Below are 22902 nucleotides of genomic sequence, written 5' to 3' on the forward strand. Positions count from 1 at the left end.
TCATGTTTCTCTTTGCATCTGAGAAGAACTTTGAATGAACTATAACAATTAAAAACTCATTTAAATTCAAAATCTGTCAGTGGTGTGCAACTTGTTTGAAGGCAAACATTCAAAACGGCTCCTGTTGCATGCTTACCGGCCAAGGAAGTACCAAGACTGTCCAGAATTAGGATCCACTTCCAAAGACTTCTGCAGACACTGAATAGCATAGCTGTCCTTACTGGCTTTGTCTCCTAGCTGATCTACAGTGTGATGCATCCAGCCTGAGGGAGAGAAGCACACAAGGGAGAACCGTCTTTACTCCTGCTTCAACTCAAGCAGGCCGCTTCTGTATTTTAGAAGATGTTAAATGGCCAGACATCCCTTCATAACAAGGATGAGTTATGGGGAAAACAGGTATGTTAGAACCCATAAAAATGGCAAATGGCTCATTTAAGTTAAGTGCTGAGCAAGGGGAGTGCCCCCCCCCCCTACCAAGAAGCACCTTCAAAGACCCCAAGAGAACCAATCCCACACACTGACAGGCACAAACGAGACAGCGCTCCCCCCGACACCTGTAGCAAGCCCACCAGAAGGGGCTCACCATGGCAACTGGCAATTCCAAGCTAATGGACATGGTTTTATGGCAGGCAAACATTCTGCAGTGGAAGGCTTTGAAAGGAGATTTCAGGGGAGGGTTCAAAGCAGCTATTGCGGAAAAGAAGCCAGCGTTTGCCTGCACATTGCTGACATCTGAATGCTGAGAGTTAGGGGAAGAGACGTGGAGAATCAAGGAAAATAACCAGTGCGGCACCCGCACGATACACAAGTGTTTAGCAGTCACTAAAACCATGATGATGCAAACAAACAAAACGTCAGACTACTGTAGTGTTTACTAATCACAAATAAATTACTCAAAAGCCAGTGATCAGTCTATAATCTGACTATATAATACACGGCAGTGGGGAGCATATCATTACAGACAACGTCTCTCTCAAAAAGTTCTCCAACCTGACAAATTAGCTCCGTAAAATGCGGCAAAAACACAAATCAGCCATACTGCTGTGTAAATAATTAGAATATTCTTCCATGTACTAAAGACAATTTTTTAAAAATAATTTCAAATGCACCCACCCATCCAAACTTGGCCCAGATAAACACTTACCTAACTGCTGCAGCGTTGCTGCCTTCACCTGTACTGGGAGATTCTCTGTCTGAAGAAGACGCTCATACGCCTCTTTAGCCGCGCGGTACTTCATCTGCGGGAGACATGCGGGGCAAATGCTGGTCAGCCTGTGGAAGAACTTGGATTTACGGGTTTCTCTCCGGCCAGACAAGCGCCACTCAGGCAGACAATGTGGGGCCTTTCACGCCGAAGGCGAGCAAAAATGATAACACTGACTCCTCAGACTGTCGAGAGGCAGACGGCCGCTGGGGGAGGGTCCGTCTGGAAGAGGCCAAGCCAGACCCAACAAGTGGCATTTTTTTCTAGTTGTCTGGAGAAGCCCACCAATCACAGCCCAGAAAACAAGCGCTTGTTTTTCTTACCGACCTCAGGGAGGATGTTAAGTTTTCAAACTCCAGACTAGCTTATCGGCAGTCTACAAACAATTTTTAAAGCTGCACTCCTATTACCTGGTGGATAAAAGTAATAAAAATAGGAGACTATAAACACAGACCACTCAAGTTAAATATTTTGGCTATAAGACACATGGGCAAAAATGTTTTATCTTGGGGAAAACAAGCAAATCGCTTGATAATTTATGTCTCTGAGGCCAACAGCTACAGTTTTAAACACAAATATCCAGGGTGGTTCTGAAGAGTCAGGCCACTACAATCCACACACAATGCCTGACTCTAATCAGACTCAAACTTAAGACACCACGCAAAACTGACTGCAACCTCTCACCCCCTCCACATAATGACAAGTGGGTAAGAATTTTAAAAAGGCAACATCAGCAATTATTTACATAAATTTACCAAAGAAAGTTGGGTGCAAATTAGAATGGCGCAGTTCACAGGAGACTTAGCTTAACTACATGGGGAAGGGAGGCTTATAAAAACCTTTGCGTCTTGACTGAAACACAGCAAAGCATCCCGCGGGTGTTAATTATTCAGGGTGAAAATTACCAAGAGGGAGAGAGCCCAGCAACACCGATAGGCCAAACCCCCTTTCCACCAACACAACAAAAATGCAAGTCTTAAGACGGGGGGAAAGAAAAAAAAAAAAGAAAAAAAAAAGAAACAGCTCAGCGATACGACCAAAGACGGACCGATACTACCCTGTCAACACCTCACACAGACAAAAAAAAATGCTTTTTTTAAATTCACCTGTTTAAATTTTGCCAATATGGGAAGAGAAAATAAAACTGGTTAAAAAAAAAACAATGGAAATGTGGATGAAAGCAATGATGCAGAGCTGAAACTATGGTTTCACACGAATACTGTTAAAATAACGATGTACCCATACTATGAAAATCAGAGAGAATACCTGAAGGCCACTTAATAAAATAAATTTTTTTAGGCTGGTCTAATTTGGAGAAGTGTGACGTTTCAGACAGCATGACCTGGAGTTCAGCCGTCACTACCACTGGCAGAAAACATGCCACAAGCCTTGAAATCCCCATCAAAACAACAAAGGCACAGATATCAGCACGAAGTTATGACAGGAGTAAGATATGGAAAACCAAAATTGAACTGGCTTACCTGAATTTCATATAAATGAGCAATGTGAAACTCAACTGTGGGGGAAAAACAAATATTTAAAGAACAAATAAGTTTACAGAGGAGAGGCAACGAGCAACCTGATCCATCTTGAGATTCTGAGGACTATATCTAATGCCTTCAGCAAGCAAACTGGGAACTGTGTTCCCTAGGTAACCAGAACGACAAATTCATGACCAGAAAGCAAGAATAAAAGTACATTAGACATATTGCTGTGAAGCCACAGCTTCCCTCTTCTTGTCATTCATCAAAAAGTCAAGGAGGAGGAGATGACCGCAGTACTTACTTTCAGCTTTGGACAAAGTGCAGGGATTCGAGTCGATTAACGCCAGCTGAAAATGCTGCAACAGAACAGGAAGAAAATTCCATTCATAAGAGCTTGAAAGGTAATGATAACCACACTATACTATATAAAAAGGTAAAATTACGAGTAATAAACTGCTGATCAGCTGGTCTCCTGCATAGAGTCACTGCTCACACCAAGATTCTGAACCAGCCCTACAAAGAGTGTATTATAAAGATGGAAAGATTGTGAGCCTTTTGTCCTTCCAAGAAATGACACTTGATCTCCTTTGTGAAACCTTCTCGACCCCCAAAAGGACTGTCCAAACTACAACGGGGATGCTTTCTTGCAGTACAGACACACGCAGGACAACACTGACAGTAATTACACATATGAAATTGCAAGCACGCCAAGTCATGCAGAATTACTGCGGAAATGACTCTGGGAACCATCAGTCAGTCATTCTAAAATGATGCCCACAGAAGGTATCAAATAAAATAAGCAGACAATTTCAAAACCAAAACGACACGACAGCTGCAGGGAAATGCACCTTCACACGGTATTAATAGTAACCTTCAGTCTCTAAGCAAACAGATCACAGCCAAAACAGGAATTAATTAGCCCTCAAAAGCGCCTGATCACCTAGCTATGTGTTACATACCAACCACCTGTTCATTTTAATACACAACAAGCTCCAGTCAGACAGGTTTCGCTGTAAAACTTTCAATTAACGATTCCTTGCTTATTAGCAAAGAGCCAATATTAGAAGCTTTCCCATCACTTCTGTGGAAATATATGCTAGAAACGATATGCAATGGCAAAAGTGCAAAAGATAGCAATGGGGGAAAAAAAGCAGAACCTTTAGGTCAAACTCTGCCATAAGGTGCATCCATCAGTGACAAATCCATGGAGACAGCAAGGAATGGCATGAACAACAGCTCCACCGAATCAGCAGATAGGAGAAACACTGTCAAAACCAGCTGCAACAAAGGTAATCCAGAGGACAGCGAGAGGATGTCGCCAAGCGCTGGTCGCCATAGTGCCAAGCCACTCTTTCTGCACATCCCATGCAGGGTTTGCGATTCTAATCGCCCAACACCTTCTCTGTTACAGAATGCAATTCAACAGAGCAGCATGGCTGCCTAATGACACTTGATGCCTGAAGGCAGACACAGCCGTGACTTCGCACTTTCCGGGAGGGGGGGCGAGGGAGATATTTATCAAGTTCGGGGGTGCTGTGAGACGCCATCAAAAAGGATCCTGAGGAGGCAGGCTGGAGCAATTCCCTATTTATAAAATCCGAAATGTCAACAGCTGACGATAGTGAATGTCTTCAGTTTTTACAGAGATTCTCCCCCCCCAACTCACATCCTAAACCAGTGTCTCTGAACCCGCTCCTCGGGGACCCCCAGACAATCCATATTTTTGCTCCCTCCCAGACAGTCCACATTTTGGGCTATATGGTCACTTGCACAATTAAGACGAAACGGTGTCATGCTGGATGGAACCAGAATACACTTGCGGGTGGGCATGGGGGCAGCGGAGGCATGGGAAAAGCCAGACAGTAAGTAAACAAGCTAACAAGTGAGACAGAGAGAGCAAAAAAAAGAGGGGAGTGGGGGCTGTGAATGAGCCCCCTGGCATAGGCTCTGTGTTCCCTCACTGGACGGCTGTGTCCATATGGCCCCTCTGCATGCATGCTGTCACACTGGGTCACGCCCGGGCGAGCGGCTCTCTCCTCGTAACATCTCTGTAAAGGCCGCACGTGGGCTGCAAGGGGACGGGCCCCCGCAGGGTGCAGCCGTACACCAGGGGGTGCACAGGCAGCCTCATGGCATGACTCCTGGGCCGACCTCGGCGCCGCACCAAAACCGCGGCAGCAGGCAGCTCCACGGAGAGCCCGCGCTTTGATGGCACCCTGCCTCTCACTGCTGGTGACTGGCGAAACGGAACGCTCCAGGAAAAACACGACCGGACCAATGCACCAGGCCTGTCACATGATCTAATGTGTCCAAGCGGGAGAATAAAATAGCACGGCCACGCCCACTTATGGAGGCGGACCTGAAGGTCATGCTTAGTAATGTGCGGGACACATACCTTAAGGCTGGACTCATAGTCTGTGTTGACTTTGAACATCAGTCCAAGCCGCAGGTGGATCTCCTTGGCTCGAGAGAAGCTGGGATCGATGTAAAGCACCTCCTGAAATGCTTTAATCGCCCTGAAAAGCAGAGAAAAGGAAAAGCACGGTTACTCCCAAGCCTGACACAGAAGACACGACCCTCGCAACCCCGGCTACGAGCCCTACAAACCGCAAACGGCGCACGGCAGCAGACGGACGAACAGATCCGCCTCCGCAGAACACACTAAGACCTTGCTGTGATCATTAATCCTTTTGACAGGTATTAGCAGCCAGCGCAGCGAGTGCCAGTATGTGAGGATTGCAGCTCTGCCTCAATCTAGTTTCCTGCCTACGCCGGGGACTCCTCAGACCTGCCAGCTCGGCCGCCGGCGTCACCATGGAAACCCCTCTCTCACGCCACATCAGGGCTGAGCGATAAAGCCGGCGAAGACAACCTCTGCCACTGACGACTGAGGTGTTTGAATCGATTCAGGTCACCGTGTTTATCGGTAACACAGCGAAGCAGATGCCATTTCAGAACAGCATGAAAAACATCTCATCAGAGGACAACCAGCGCACACCACCACACGGCACCATCACAACTAGCTCCATAGGTTATTGGGCATCTGCATGATGACTAACAGAGGACTGGGACACTCACAGGGTGTACGGAATGTGATCTTGTGGGAGGACTAGCCTGCTTGTGGGCTAAACAGCATTGGTTCGGTCCAGGGTCTAATATTAAACATCCAGGGAAGCCAAATAATAGAGAGATGTGCTTATGTCACAAAAAATGGTGCATTCCCCATTCAACCAAACTATACTGAGCAAAGCTGACTCCTGAATTTCTCATTTTCTTTAATTCAGGACCGAGAAGAGCCTGGAACCTATCCCGGAAAAGAGACACCCTGGACAGGATGCCAGTCTGTTGCAGGGCACGCAAAAACACACTAAGGGCAACTTAATAAAAATGTGCCAAAACTCATATCCTTCGGACTGTGGGAGAATACCAGAGTGTCAAGGAGAAACATTCACAAACCCAGGGAGAACAAGCTAACCCAAAACACACAGAGTGAGAACAGGAATGGAACCCAAAACTCTGGGATGTGAAACAACGATTTCCACAGAAACACCTGACTTATGATGCAGGTTTAAAAAGGCATGCTTGACAAAGACTTAGCCAAGCAACCCAAGTCTCCTCGACCGAAGAGCTCAAAAAGGTAAAACAAATGTATTTTTTTTATTTATTCTTTCCACTGAGATATAATCTCTCTTCTTCCAGGAAGTACCTCCACCACAGGGATAGTATATATTTAACACCGTCTCTCACCCTCCATCTCTGCCAATCTACCTTATATATAAATATGAGAGTTTCTGCTCACATCCAGGCAAGATCACAAATGTTCACAAAGTATCATAATGAGATGCATATGGGGAGGTTCCCAAGTGAAGCACAAGCACATGGAATGGGGTGAAAGATGGACAGTCATCCGCAGAAACCTGCACATCAAACCACAAGTATTTTGTCACTTGCTTGTTCCCTTTCTTCATGAAGACCGGCAAGTGTAGAATAGAAACTGACTGATCAAACCCAGAGTGAGCAAAAGCTGCTTCACTTAGAAGATCTGATGATAGGGATGAAACCTAGCAGGTAACATTCAAGCAGAGCACCCGCAGGTGTTACTGCCATATGAAACACATTGGTCATAGTTACTGGAAGAAAAGATGACGCAGCAAAAACAGTGTTCAATGCCTCCATAAAATGTAACACAGAGCAGCAGGTTAACGAGTCCTGCTGTGCGACCACATACTCCAACAGTCAGTTGTCTTTTATTATTGCTATTCATGCAACTCCCCAACCCTTGACCTAGTCAATTCTACAGCAGATGGCCATTAAAATTAAAGGAATGCGGTCTAATGTATAATCGTACTGCACACTCATACCTTTGCACTGTACTAAAAATCAGGAACAGCATCACGCTAAAGACAATGGAATAAAACCACTTCTAGAAGTATTATGACCTGGAGGAACCATAGCATAGCAACCCCCTCCCCTAGAAGGAATACTCCCAGAACGGCGAAGGTGCAGCGGCACGTACGCACAGCAGCGCTGTATACCACACGGAGCAGATGGCCAAGGTCAGGCCCCGCTACCACCAAGCTCAGCTCACATAAGTGAGCAGTGCCTCATATTTTGACACTACAGCCTGCATATGACAGACAGCAGTTATACAAGCCTACATTAAATAATTATGTTAATTGGACACAATAATGGAATATAACCCAACCAAATGTCTGCAGATGACAACCTCCAACATAACACGCATTTGCCAAAATGGACTAATGGGCCAAGTAAAACCGACACAATGTGGCTTGTCAGAAACGTCCTTTGGTATTAAGAGGCATTTTTAAAACGGATGCCCTGAAATTGAAGTATCTGGCCGATACAGATATATCTCAAAATCTGACACTGATACCGATTGTTTGGGAGTGTCTGCTAATGTTTAAAGGGACGCTCCAACCAAATAAATTAAAAAATTTCATTCCAAAAATACTAAAAAAGTATTTGTTAGTAAGAAACCACCAACATAAGAGTCCCAAAGCACTATATTTTGTAACATATGCATCTTTTACATAACAATTACAACGGAGGGCTGATCATCAAGTGTGATACACTCCATAATTTTGAGTAATATCTTTTGATTTTGCTCTGCCTGCACCGAATTGTCTTTCTGATATCCAACAGCTAACAGATTCGCGTTATTTGGCAGTCTATAGCATTCTTTATAGGGATGCGTTTGTTTATCAGAAACTCTTCGTTTCTAACGTCCTTTTCACAAACATTAAAATAATTCCACATGGCAACGATTTTTCAAAGTTTAGTACACAGGTGTGCCAAGCAATATGGATCACCATTTTACAGGGAATTATCAATGGTAAATATTGGCTCATTTTTAACCAATGGCAAGTTGTTGTTGTATCAGCCAATACAGCCAAAAGGCACAACAGGGCCAAGATGCACAACTACACAAGATCACCTCCAAGAATGCAAGAGAAATTATTTCAAGAGTCAAAACACTCTGCATCTAAAAACCACAGCCAGAATTACTGTAAATGAATGATGAGCTCTATAATCTAGGGAAGGTTTCGGGCAGAAATCCACAAGGCAGCTCCCAAGAGGGGACTCCCATTCACACCACCGTATTTATATTTGTCCATAATGCATGAAAGGAGCCAACCTCGTTCAACAGTTTATGGCTGACAGTAGGGCTGTCAGAGTGAAGCGATTTCCATTGCTGTGCTTTAGGGTAGCTCTATACAGTGATAAGCGGTATTACAGCAGTTTGATATGTGCCTGTGTTGCTTTTGCAAATTACTAATTTATCCTGTTTTCAGTGCTGTATAAATACGTTTTATCATTTGGCTATTATGATGTATATCACTGCTTTTTAATATGAGCATTCTAGGACCTGTCCGCTGTTCTGGAAGTTGGTCATAATGGTAAAAAAAAGAATTGTTACGTTTTTATTGTATTAAAATAACGTTTTATGTTTTTCAACATTTCGTGCCCCACTTCTGGTCCCTGAGTAATAAGTACTTGCTATGTGGTGACTTTATTTCAGCGGCACCCAATGCGTACAGTTGGCAGGATCAATTAAACTTAACCCATTTTTCTTATGAATTTAACATTCAATACACATGTACTGAAGTGTTAAACAAGAAGGGTCTAGCCTCATGAAGAAAAAAAAAGAAGATGTGAACACTGCAATTGTGGCGGTTGCTTGCCATCGCCTGCGGTTGGCTTGTGAATACTGCGGTATTGCAATATTCCGGTTATGGTGACAGCACTAGCTGACAGCTTTCAAGAGTTATCATACGAATGCTGGGAACACTACAAATTCTACTGTGTTGGTACCACCTGTGAAAAGGCAGAATGCGTCAGTATGGTAGAGAAAGAAGCTGTGATTGCAAATTCATAAAGAGAAGGACAAGATACCCTGGGAATGGCCTAGGAACCCAAAAAGCAACCAAAGTTCAACCAATCAAATCAAACCACTATTTTTTCAAGCTCTTATCAAACCCCTGATCCTGCAGCACCCAAAAAACAAACAGGAGAACAAGATCACTACCCATTAGCAGTAATTAAACTGTTTCATTAATCATATAAAGGTATGTTTCCTTTTTAACACGCCTCTGGGGGCAATTCTGAGCTCTGATGAACTCTCCACGCTGCTGAATTAAAACAAAGTTTATCAGTTCTGGCTACAGAGAGGCAGGGGCAGTTTGATCTCACATACAGGACACTGCGTCCAAACAGGCACCGCTGTGTCAATGTCAGCTGAAGCGTGTGCCCTGCAGGTCACATTTCAAAGGCTGGTGGAACTGCCAGGACGTCAGCGGATTTGCTGGAAAGGGAGCCCAGCGGGCAAAGGGCCACACACTGCTGTCCTTACTACCAGCAACCCCAACGCCATAGTCGTCCGTTATCTATCTGGTCAATGTAGTACAAAAAAAACAAAAAAAACACACTTTTCAGCCTGCAAACATGCCTTAATTATATCACAGAGAAAGGAAAGAGATACTCACCACTGAAATGCATTGTAATGGAAGTAAACCATACCAAGGCCATATAAATAGGCAGCATTCTGAAAGGAAGAGAGATGGAACAAATTAGCAGAAGACTCAATACTGTAACCAGTCTGTTTAGTGTTGTTACAATTACAGTAACTGTTTTAATATAAATGTCTTAATGAAGTCATTCAAACTGTTCGAGCTAATACAACAACTATACATGTCAACACAGTATATGGTGGGCAAGTAAAGTCATGTGTGTGTGATATGCCACTGGGTGAAGGTGTACACTATCACAAATACCTTAGTCTTATACAATAGCAAGGTATACAGAGTGCACAGATTACTGCATGGGCTCCTTTTTAGCATGTAAGCAGCCTAGGAGACTGATTAGTGCCCCGGGCCGATCCCCAACACAGCTTTAGAAACCAGGGGAGCCAACCCCCAGGTAACAATTAGCATTTAATTATAGTAAAACAAGGACAGGGAAGGGTTAAAAATACAGGTAAATTACCCCCAGTCTGCTGTTAAATAAGTATCCATTTGTTATATCAGAAATAACAGAAAACAATAGAGTTGTACCCCATTATGCATTACAACTTGTGTCATGCACAGTACAGTAAAATTCAAAACAGCATCATTACAATATCAGCATTAACTCCACCGAAGCAACCTGGCAGCCTAAGCGGTACCAGAAACACCAGCAAATGATTTACTAAATAGAAACGAATTTAAAAACACTAACCATAGAAACTCACCGCAGATTTTTCATGTCATATTAAAGACCGTATGACTCAAAGTGAAAACCACACCATGCTCTCTCTACCACAGCACAGGGTCGCACAGAAACAGCAAACTATCTGATAATCCAGTTTGCGCTTTCAGTAACAGACCTGCTGCCTGACACAACATGGACATCCTTCTGTGGCTTTACTGTGGAACAGCTCAGACGTCCACCTGGCAGAAGAGAGGCTGCCTGTGGTAACCATTCGTGTCTGATGTTTCCGGTCCACGGCAGCCACATTGGCATCCACATGCTCTTCACTGCTGCTTCACTAACTATCTTGTACAGATCCGCAGTTTTTCCAATGCCCTGGAAATTAACAGCAACAGCTGGGCCACCTTTCAGCATACCGTCTACACGATTAGGTAGTACTGCGATTTGCAAACATGGCCTGCTGCCCACTGGGGGCTTGGCGCCCAGCACATGGCACAGTGCATGTCTTAGAGTGAGGTTAATAAAACGGTATCAAGAACATTTACAGCGGCTTCATGATTAAAGCCCTCCAGCGACTCACCATCGCAAGGAGACAACAGGCACTGCAAGTCTTATGACACCAAAGTTCAAGCTGCAAAGATAAGATGACAAGGGGCTGCCGCCCAGCAGGAAATCACATGGCTTTTAGAGTCATATGACCAACTCTAACAGCCACCTACCTTCTCCCGCTAAATCCTCCCACCAGCTAGCTATGTCCCATTCTACATCTGGTTCCCTGATCTTCTGCCTGCAACAACTTCCCTGCCTCCCCATGAGGGGGCAGAACTGGCAAGAACAGCAAATATAATAATCCAAGGGTAGCAGTGCTTGGAGCTTTGCAGGAGGCAAAGCACCTACTGAAAGCAGAGCAGCACCCCCATTAGCACTCAGTCTGCAAACCAGACAAAAGGCCAGCCAGCTGGAGAACCCAACAGCAGAAAGATACAAGGATTTAAGATAAAGAAAAGAAAAAAAGAAAACAGGATGAAAATTTAGTAATCAAGGGATCTGGTAAACTAAATATTTCACTCTGTGGTCATCTTAGAAAGTTTTGAAACTCCGCGATCGCCGAAGTACATGCCACATGGGACAATACATCTTTAGGTTTTCTGAAGAACTAGAAACGAAACTGCCAGCTGACACTTACTTGAGCAGACCACACAAGAGGTGCACTTCAGATAGATCCCAGCATCGCCCCGAGGCAGAAAAGCCGTCATTTCCAACTTTCCTTTGCCTGCTGTGTTCAGCAGAGTGAGGTTTCTGTCTTCACTCAAGAGAGGGAGTTCACCTGAATGCAGTCCTAACTACCTCAACAGTAGGGGGAAAAAGACGACTGACCCATATCTAGAATGAAAACGTGGAAGTTGACAGACTCTGTGATAAGTACTCAATGCTTCAGAGCTGTTGTCAGCCAAACTTCCTCTGAACTTCTCACACTGAACTTGATGACCTTCTAGGTCAAGATGCCTTAAAGTAAAATTCCGTGCACACCACCCAGGAGGAGACCTGCATACCAAACTTAATAAACTCAACCTCTCAGCTGTTTAACAGTAAAAGCCTACACAAGAACACTATGTTGGCCTCTTGGACCATGATTGATAAAGATGGATCTTGCAACAACATTGCAGTTACCTGTAATTGAGAAGGGCATCATAACCAAACCTTCCATGGGTCAATTCATATGCTTTCAGAAACGAATAAGAGCAGTAAGGAGTATAGGAGATCAAAGATTTTTTGAATGATTGAGGCCCACATTATTTAGGCAATTTACTTTCCTTTCAAGATGGTTAGTCTGACCATATACTCACTGTAAACAATTACTAAACATTAATTTTATATTAAATCTGAGCATGTGAACGGTAAACACCCTATTATGAGCTGCTATTTCTGGATACACCAAGCGGAACATTCTGTAAAATTGAAAAACAAAATAGAGGTACTTTAATGTGCGCTGGGAATCGGCTCTCTGAGAGAGAGACATGAATATACAAGCGAAAGTAAAGCTCAAAGGCTCAAAGGGAGTCAAACAGTCATATTACTCTTCCACTAGTATGATTCAAAACTTCTGGACGCAGCAAGAGATTCCTACATCCATTGAACTAATGGCTCAGTGAGTTATGATGCTCTCTCTATGATCGGAAGGTCACTGGTTCAGATCCCAGGGTCGATGGAGTGATTTTGCCATAGGCCATTAAGCAAGGCCCTTAACCTTCAAATGGTCCAAGGACTGGCAAACCCTGCCTTCACAAAAAACATGTAGGATGCTTTGGATAGAAGCATCTGTTAACTTAAAAGTAACAAAAAATAAATAAATCAATGATTCAGCAGATAGTCTAGCAGACCGTCAACAGAACAAGAACATCAGAACATACTTTTTTCTACCACGCATCCCTTTAAACCTCCACATATGCAGACTGAGGGCAAACTACAACCAAGGATGCACACAACTGCTACGCAAGTACATATTCACCTTTAAGAGGGATACGTGCGGCAATTGATTGTTGCCACAGCCAATACATATGTATCGTGTATATTCACTGATATGACAGGAAATTACCACACATTTAATCTTTATATCGCAAAGTACGAATTAACATATAAAGGTTAAGATGCATGATAAGTTCTTGTCATACAAGCACAAACGCACATAAGTACACATTTGTGCTGTTACAACAATCAGTTCCCACACAAATTGCTTTTAAAGGTGAATGCATACTTGCATACCAGGTGTCTACATAATACATGACATACAAGGAATCACTTTGGAAATGCTACAAGATTTACTTCAAATTGGAACAAAACAGCATTTAAAAAAGCTTCGTTGTGCCATGCTAATATTTTTTTAAGTTGTTTTTCCCCCAGGAACGTGATGTCATTACTGTTGGTTGTATGTTGGGCAAATTCAAAAGCGAACAAATTCCATGCCGTCTGTAACTGGCAAATAGACAAGCAACATGTGCCATTTTTTGGTTTTTAAATGCAAAACATTTAATATTTATGGAATCAACATATTAATGTTTATTATTCAAGTAGTGAAATGCCAAAAATTAAGGCAAAGGTTTGGATTAAGCCATCAGTGAACATGCTGCTGTCCTGTGTTAAGACTATCAGTCTCATATTTTGATACATTTTCGGAAAGCAGAGGATGATATACACATTGTGATGAAAACTGTAAACCATAATCACTTTTATTCACTAATTAACTGACTCCGCCCACATGCTGTTTTTGTTGAGTCATTATGTCTGAACCACTAAAAAAAATCTTTTTTTTCCCCCAAATGGAAGGGAGCAGAAAAAAAACAGCCTGTAATGCTCCAAAACCCCACATAATACGATCATTAAAGCAACCTGGAGCGGTTGCAAAAAGGCTGCCAGCTGGAATACTTTTACACACAAACCGCAGTTCACCAGGTGAAGTCCCTGCCAAAGATAACTGCAGAATCTCCCAGTACAGCCACATGGTTTGACATTCAGATCCTGTGACACACACAGACCAATCACCAGCTCGCAGGCTAATCTTCAGAGTATCAGCCAGAAACCAACCACTCTCAGTGCCGGAGTCCAAAACGAACATCCGAGGCGCCTAACTGGGTCGATAAATCTGCAGATTCCTTTCATATGACCAGCAGTAACTGCAACAAGGGCTTATTTTCCTTCATTAAATCCGTACAGGAAAGGAACGCATTAAGACGATGCAAAACAGTTAAGCTGAAAAGAAAAAAAAAAACAAATTTGAAAAATTATGGTGTCAGTAAGATGTCCGAAATGCTAAAACCATTCTCAAAAACAGAGCCTAACTGACTTCTGAATAGACAGGAATTCTGGACTTATCAATGATTATTTCTTTTACTCTAATCTGCAAAGCACTGACATTAAACTAAAGCTGCATGACTAAATAACAAATTAAGTTGTATATGAAGATGCACACGTTAATCACTACCTGCGCTGGTAACCACAAGCAGCAGGATCTGGGTACTGGGTACCTCTTATGTTTGCAGGAAATAGATATTAGCAAACCAGCCATGCATACAACACAAGAGAGAGCACCACTAAAACGGGGAGACTCGTGTTTACGGACAGTCATCTTAATCAGTCTGAATGAGTTTCTGAGTTTTAGGGCTCCTTGACAACATGCCAGTACCATCACCACGGTCCATGTACCCCAGCAAAGTTACCCTAATGGAACAAGACACCATAGCTGCTGCCCACAAGGTAACTCCTGGCAAACCAAAGGCTTGTCGGGCTTGCGACATTAAACCAGAGAAGCATGCAGCTAAGTCGAACCACTGCATGTTTGAGAGGGCTTGGGTGGGCAGCCAAGCAGCCATTTCCGTTAGGAGCTCCACTCCGGTTTGGACGATCCCCTGGAGCAAGTTTAAGGTTACTGCTTTAACTCACCAACTGCTGGTTTGCACCGTATCCCTATTAAGACCAAAGCCACATAAGGTGCAAGCTATTTCAGGTAATATCCTCATGCACACGTGCTGGGAACTGCTTTACAGAAGAGGCCTGAAAGAAGCCCCTTCATCTGGCATGGTTCTGCTCAGAATCTAAGGCTGCCAGGGACTTTCAGCATCTGGCTGTCGGCATCGACGTCACTGATCCGGGGAAAGTCAGGCTGTCCCAGTAAGGAGGTTCAAACTGGCACTCACCTTCCAGTAGTCAGACTGTAAACTGTAGTACCTCTGGTATGCAGATAATGCTAAAGGAAAGAGGAGAAAGTTATGTTAGAGGTGTCATTTACGGTTTTAAATACATTTTTTTAGCAACATGAGAATTAATAATAAAAATTCCTCAAGAAAATGACGTCATTGCTTTTAAAAGGCAGTTACATGGATTTCTGGGAAAATCTCCTTCTGGCCACATCTCATGCCTGAGAAAAAAGCAGCACTTTTCCCTTCACGTTCATACTGACATGCTGGGAAAAAGGTCATAAAAACAGAACATCCTCGGTTAAAATACTTATCAGCAAAATGAAAGCACATATTGAAATAGTGTCACTAATTAAAACCTTTTTTTTTTTAAATCAACATAATGTAAGACATTTTAGGAGTTAACAGCATTGGACATTACTGGGAAGCTGATTACTCGAATCACGTAATTCTGCTTACATTGCACTGGCACTTTTGCACTGCTCACATTTCCATGGTTCTTTAATAAAGAGAAGTTCGGTAATGCAGTAAAAACAACTTGTTAAATGATGCCACTGATTTTGTTGCCCAGTGAGGAAACCAAGAGGTTTAACATCAAGGCAGGACTATAAACTGACATTTTTTTCATTTTACATCAACAACTTTCAACCCAAAGTCAGTTCTGCAGACCTGTGAGGAATCAGGAACCTTAACCAGACATAAATCAGTAAAAAAAAAAAAAAAAAAAAAAAACTCAATTATGGCATAGAAAAGATAATGACAAAAACTAACCCTACAGAATAAACAGGGTATTAAACTGGACAGAACTCTAGAACTTGAAACTTGAAAACCCACCGCAGATGTATAAAATTTATTGCACCAGAGGTGCTAAGCGAACCACGCTGCGTTTCGGTCAGCCCCCACAATTCACCAGACCACTTCCACAGAGCTCACAAAGATATTCAAGCACTTTCTCAACCAAAATATTACATAAGCGGCGAGTGATTCTAGAAGCACGTCCTTGTGTGCAAAAGTCAACACAGAAAGGAAAGGTAGGACCGTACAGTGGGACTTGGCCATCAGAATGGATACAGAGCACCCAGATAAAGGACACTGCTGCTGCCTTGAAAACATTTTATAATCCAAGACCAAAAACAAAGGTAAATGGCAGACAAACAGAACCATGGTAATTCCAAGTAGCTGCCCTCAATCAATTTTCAAGAGCTCTTTAACGTTGCAAAATTTGAAGTCACAGCAATCAAATGTCATTATTAAAAACTGGATGCTTGGTGAAGACCTTTGAAACTACAGCAAAAAGCATCAAAACTATTTCACAATAAAGTGCCCCTATCGTTTGTAAACATAGAAAGCAGCTGACGTCAAGACATTCGGACACTGACCTGCCTATTGCTAGAGGTTATTAGCAACCAATACAGCACTACTAGGGTAGTGATGTGTTGAACGTGGCGTGTACCTTCTCAGCTGTAAGGAACATTGCGAAACCAACAGCAATGCTGGGAATGAAGCCTTTCATAAAATAAGTTCCTCTCATTGTCTCAATATTTGGAATTTAGCTTAAATGGCAGAGGACATAGATTCGTATTCTTTTATTATTTTAAAACGGGGCGCAGTGTCAAGTCTGACATCATACATTAAAATATTACTGTCCCAGGTGTAATAGCCAGAGACATAAGATGTGATAATTAAGTAGGACGCCCAAGTAAATACGTACATAAGAAAAGAAGATCGTGAAAACGCAAGAAAGTACAAATACAAACCACAATGAAAGACAAAAAGCTGTACAGGAACTACAAAAGAATGACAGAATTGAGATTATAGGACTCCAGCATGAAAAACCAGAGAGAACAAAATGAACGAAGAACTGAAAACAAGCTTTACAAACAGAAACAGAGGCGGCACTGCAAAGCAATGACCATGGGCCGCCACGATTAATGCACTAATGAAGACAAAGAAGACGCCAGAAAGAGCAGCTGTCAAGCAGTTCAGGCAAATGCATAAAACTAACGGCTTTTGCTGGTAAAGTCCTTACACGTACCATTTAAACTATTCAGCCAGCTCTGGTGAGAGATCTGGAGGGTAAAGCTACATACTACTCCTTAACAGTCTCTAGTCCGAACACTACAAGAACTGCAGCATTTTCACAGAAAGAGAACCAATGGTTAAATATGGAAAAATGTATAATTTCATTCAGGCGATACACCTTTGACTTGACTGAGGTTCATAAACCATTCCGAGATCTGCTTACACCAAAATGCAGTACACTGCACCGTCTTAGCTTTTGACCAGTTTTCAAGGTGGTGGAAGAGACCGTTCAAACAATGGGTGACACCGGCCTTACCTTTTGGGTAATCCTCCAGCAAGAGGTTGAAGTGACCTAGCTGGCAGAACAATTCTGGTTCAACTTTTCCTTCAGCTTTTAGAATTAGGGAGTCGTAGCAGCGAACAGCCTGTAGGATCAAGGCGAGAGAGAGAAATTACACATTAACTTCTGCAGGGTCAAAGTTAGAGAGAAAAAAAAAAAAGCACGTTACCAAGAGCACAAACATGATCCAGTTTTGTGTAGATAAAGCGATCACACAACTACATAAGCGCTAGAACATTCTTTTTTTCAATTAAAAATTCACTCAAAAATGTTTTTCCACAGGTCCACTGCACTAACAATCCAAAAGTCATGGGTTCAAATCCTAGGGAGCACAGTTCCCGCTACTGCAAGTCGCTTTGGATAAAAAGAGTCAAATAAATGAGTAAATGTAAAGTAGGCAGGCTTCAGCCGACAGGAGAGCTGGGCGATATCAAATTTTCGCTTATATTCGATACATTTTTACATAACCTACTTGTGAAACAATAGATTTTTTTAACCATTTCAGGCACTCGTATGTAATTTCTTCTTTTTTGGTTCATGTGAAATAGTACAGAGGAACTATATTAATGAAAAATTAATGTCTTATTTTTAAAATAAGCATTTCACCAAGCAATCTAAATGTTTAATGCAATTTCAGGTACTTGGATATTTAGTCAATTTGTATTTTCCTAAGAATTTAAAAAAAATTTTTTATCTTATGTGATATGTTCAGCAGAGAAGCACTTGTTACATTTTCCAGTTGGGAAACATTGATGTGAATAAATAACCATAATTCATTCTGACTTTCTCACTTCTCATTCAAATTGCAAAAAAAAATGTAGTATCGATATATTGAATGTTGATATAGTGACCTAAAATATCGAGATTATTGTTTTACAGTCATATCGCCCAGCCCTAGTTTACAGTAACAATAATTTTTTCTGAAGGATATTTCAGGAAAGCACTTAAAGTACAAAAACGCAGGAAATCCACCAACCCCCGCAGTTTGAACTTGGTGGAAAGTCTTCATCTTGTCTGGTCTGTCAGTCAATGTCTAAGTGACCAGGAAGCCATCAGCAGGGTTACGACATTGAAGGTGCGCTCATACTAGCTGATCCATACCGTGCCCATGTATGTTTGACCCCCAAAGTCCAATTAATTTGACTTAGTGTGAACGCTGAGCCGGAATACAGAACACAGACATTATGTCAATGATGTAACTGATTCACGCATGCGCACATGTAAACTATGTAAACTAACCAAACCCCGATGGAACAGATCAAGCAGGTTGTACCAATAGTGTAATTTCTTTTCCATTTTAAAATAAGGTGCAAGTAATTCAATTTATTTAGAAACTATCCAGAGAAGAGGTATAGAGATATTTAATGAAAGTTTACATCACACAGTTGTGGTTACTTGTGGTGCATGAAGTGTCTCTGCACACACTTACTCATTCCTGACAGTGCCATGACAAACCTGTGCATGTCAGTCCCTTAACATCAGCCTGTGTGCAACAGGGCAAACACATTAGCAGTACCAAATGTGAATAACAATTTCAGTAACCTTTTAAGTTTAAACTGATGTTTAGAAACAGACTTTTTAAGTCTCACGGCAATATTAAAATCACCATTTGGAAAAATAACAGAGCTGATACCCCACACACACACCGATTGATTATCTAACTGCTTAAACCGCAGAGCAGCATAACAACCTATAGGTAATGATGATTGTTTGATGCTGATGTAGCCTGTTTGCTATATTGCAAGATTTTGCTATATTATAAGATCCCTTACAGGGAGATCATATTTAACTAGCTGACGTTTTAGTATTCTATATAACATGATACATGTAATTCTGACATAGGGTATAACTGAGTTTCGGCAGTGGTTCATACATACAGAGTCCATGGTTCTGATTCGATGGTTAGCATAAGGCAATGTTGGTAATAGTGTAATGAGTACCAGTATTAAAGAAATGTAATACCAAACAGCTTTCACAAATGTAGTACCCCGCTACCTTTTCAGAGATATTGGTGGGACTCCTCTTATACGTGAACACATAAAAACTGCTCCATTGCAAACGTGATAGATCTAGGAATTATCTGGGGTCATTGTGGGCACAATAAGCCACAAAATAAAGACATTAATCATGAATTTCATTTTGCTGTGCGGTAGCACTTTTTTGTGTAGAAGGAAACATAGAAAGTCGCACAGTGATGACAAAAGCGTGTTCGGGCCAGGATCATTAAGCGCAGACAAGAGGGGGAGTGGGGCAATCATGCTTGGCCACAGTACAAGACAATGAGGCCAAATGTGAGTAGACCCTAAGGCAGCTTCAGGCCTAACCACACTTCAGGGCACTCACTCATACAAATCCTCAGGACAACAGAAAACCAGGACTGACTACAACTGTTGCCTTTAATGATTCTTAATCCATGCCCTTCCTATGCAACACAGATCTCAGTAAGTCTAATACAAACCAACACATGACACCAGTTCACAGCATCGCATAACACACCAGCATCTCTGGTTAACACCTACATTGACACTCAGGGCACTGAACTAATATTTAGACCACGACTGTTCCACCAGAACGACTGCCACTGGACACATGCTCAACACGTGGACAACTACTAAAACTGCCTTTACAGTGCCTTGTCAAAAACGCACACCTGAAAGCCATAACCGATTCAGCACATATGCAGGAAAGTCCACCACATGCATGGACATCCACACTGGGTAAAGTACTTCCTAATCTAACTACAATACAACGTGTGAGAAATGAGGTCCATGCAAACACATCTGCCAAGGCAGCTCTTCATCCAACACCAATCGATGCTCAAAAATACACTTCACACTTCAAATACAAGCTGAACTGCAGCCGGCAAGTGAGTGAGTCACACCACAGAACTGGCATGGAGAAAACAACTATGCAAATGCTTTCAGCAGGAGAGACGGGTGTGTGGCACATGATTAGGGGCCTTGATCAATGATCAGGAGACCATACATAGCATGTAGTGTGTACTTCTGCCAAACTGACAACTCAATCAGATAGAAGACGCTGGTCATTATCAAGGTTATAAAACAGCCCATCAAAAACCAGATTGTGTGTATATAACTGGACAAAGAAAACTTCAGCAAGTCCAGTACATGAAGAGCAGCCCAACATTAAGGCTGCCACGATTAGTAGATGCAGTCAGTGACATCAGTGCTGAAAACGCATTGACGTCAATATTTAAAATTGACCCATTGTTTTTTTAAAAACTAATGAAATTATCTTTTTGCTTCAATTCATTATAACAACTGTCTGTCAAATAAGTTATTGGTGTTGCTGTGAATTGTACCAAAAGACAAAGCATTGCTGGCAAGTCACTTGCTTTTGCTCAATATTACTACTATGGAATACAAAATATTTCCACACAGTGCAATACAAACATCTTTTCCTGACCAGTTCTTGTTCATTTCTCCTCTTCGCTAATTTTTTAAATTAATTTCTCACACAGTCCATGAATCAGTTCAACAGCAAGGACAAAAATTATATGGTTGTCTCGGACATCGCATGCAGTGCTCATGCAAAAGCAGTGGTGGTAAACTTTAGAATAATTTTTTTAAACCTGTACTAGATAATCCTGAAAAGGAACAATCATTCAAATTGCAAAGCTTGCCAAGTTTGGTTTCCAATGACCGAGCAAGAATGTTTAGGATTATGGTATCAAATGAAATATCTAAAAATACGGCCATGCGACTTCCGTATGGTTTTGTGCTGGAGGGTCACAATTACTCAGTGAATCGTCAGACTAATCAGTAGATTCTCAATTATTGATATAATCAAGTGATAGCCCTAATAAGGATACTCCAAATTTATACAGATTACCAAAGAACAAAGAGCATGCATAGGTTAATGCCACAAAATGCAATTCAACTCAAACTGTTGAAGCTTGCATGGCATACATGAAACTTAGTGTGCATGTAACTGCAGATCAGACAGCAACAGCTGTGTCAATAAACGAAGGATGATCTTTTTAACTCTTCATCTTTGGGCATCACAGTACACCTAATTAATATTTTAGGCATACTAGCAATCTGCTTATCAAATTGTGGGTGTAAGACATCTGCATTAGACAAAAAAGTCAGCGTCCCAACAGATTCTTACAGATTTGTCTCCTCGTTTCCCTAGTGCTCAGTTTCTGGAGTTGTACAGCATGCTACACAATACAAGTTTCTCTTTTTCTAAAAAATAAATATACATTTTTAATACCATCGTATACCATATACCAGGGTGAAATGTGCAGAAGGTATGACTGTATGAAAAAAGATACCGCTCAAGCCTACTTCACAACAAATACCTCACTGGCACAAATCAACCTGACGCCAAAAATGAAGAGTCAATCCCACAATCATCTTCAGCATCCAAATTACAGGGACCTCTGCATTTTAACTATAAGGCAAAATATACCAAAGACTTACAGGATGCACAAAAGCTTCAAGCTTTCTGGCTGTCTTCACTACAGATTACATCACACAGCACCAGCATTCCATAAATGAATGTTTCAAACTGCACCAGCCCCATCCCCAATATAACAATAACATTATAATTGTAAATGACTCACATGTGTTTTAGATGAGTCATAACTATACACATGTTCCTATGGCAATTTAATGTGATTCGCCATGCTGTGTGTGAGACAGGAAGTACAAAAGGCAGAATTAATCTTACCCAGAAAGACCTGGGGTAAACAAACACTTCCAACATTTTATTTTAAAGAGTTATTTATACAAATGTTTATAAATCATGAGTCTAAATTTAAACATGAAAATGTTGTTAAAGCACATCAACTCAAATACTTCCAAAAGCTTCCATTAAGGCAGTTATATTTGGCCAAGTTGAAATGCAATGTTCAAATCATGTTGTCAAAAGCACATCACTCACACTGCACCATTTCATGGCCTAAAGACATCACAGGCACTGAACTTGTGCATTGTAACAATGATCCAAAAACAGTTGATCTTCACAAGAGCAATGAATGAATTACAAATAAGTGCAAACAGTCAAGCAAGCAGTGTCAAGAGTGAACCACGCATAATAGCGAGGTAGATCTGGCCTGCATGCTCACACAGATAAAATGCACGAAAAAAAGGTGACTAACACACACACACACAGTAAAATCCCTAGAAATAAATACAGCTCACAAAAAGATTTCCTGCACGCTTAACTAAAATGCTGAAACTTGCACGGTCAACCCTCTGAGCCTCAAATTAGCCCGTTATGAACTTAGTCTGCATAAACAGAACGAGGACAGTTTTACGTAGAGGTGAGCAATATATCAGTTAACATCACAGCTTATACTTTTAAAAAATCAAGACAGAAGTATCAGTCTGATGCCTCGATCGTAGCTGATACTGCAGGCCAACATTTAGACTTTAGTCAACATTTAAAGTTAGTAGCACCAGAGCTAAAGACAAGAGTAAAACAATT

General features: G+C 41.8%; 1 protein-coding gene across 5 annotated transcripts in view; it reads right to left on the reverse strand.

Annotated features, from left to right (window-relative positions):
- LOC125709611 (lysine-specific demethylase 6A-like) overlaps positions 1-22902 on the reverse strand; it is a 51285-nt gene that overhangs the window by 20951 nt on the left and 7432 nt on the right. For 4 of the 5 annotated variants that reach the window (XM_048978221.1, XM_048978219.1, XM_048978218.1 and 1 more), the window contains 8 exons: positions 17425-17533; positions 15087-15136; positions 9693-9751; positions 5084-5204; positions 2990-3044; positions 2686-2720; positions 1145-1238; positions 137-263 (listed from right to left, as the gene is read on the reverse strand). In XM_048978221.1, coding sequence (XP_048834178.1) covers positions 137-263; positions 1145-1238; positions 2686-2720; positions 2990-3044; positions 5084-5204; positions 9693-9751; positions 15087-15136; positions 17425-17533 — 650 coding nt within the window. Of the gene's footprint in view, positions 1-136; positions 264-1144; positions 1239-2685; positions 2721-2989; positions 3045-5083; positions 5205-9692; positions 9752-15086; positions 15137-17424; positions 17534-18424; positions 19013-22902 lie in introns of those variants that run through there. The other variant, XM_048978222.1, reaches the window with a different exon arrangement.

The sequence above is a fragment of the Brienomyrus brachyistius genome, chromosome 16 (genome assembly GCF_023856365.1).
Source record: "Brienomyrus brachyistius isolate T26 chromosome 16, BBRACH_0.4, whole genome shotgun sequence".
Lineage (NCBI taxonomy): Eukaryota > Metazoa > Chordata > Actinopteri > Osteoglossiformes > Mormyridae > Brienomyrus > Brienomyrus brachyistius.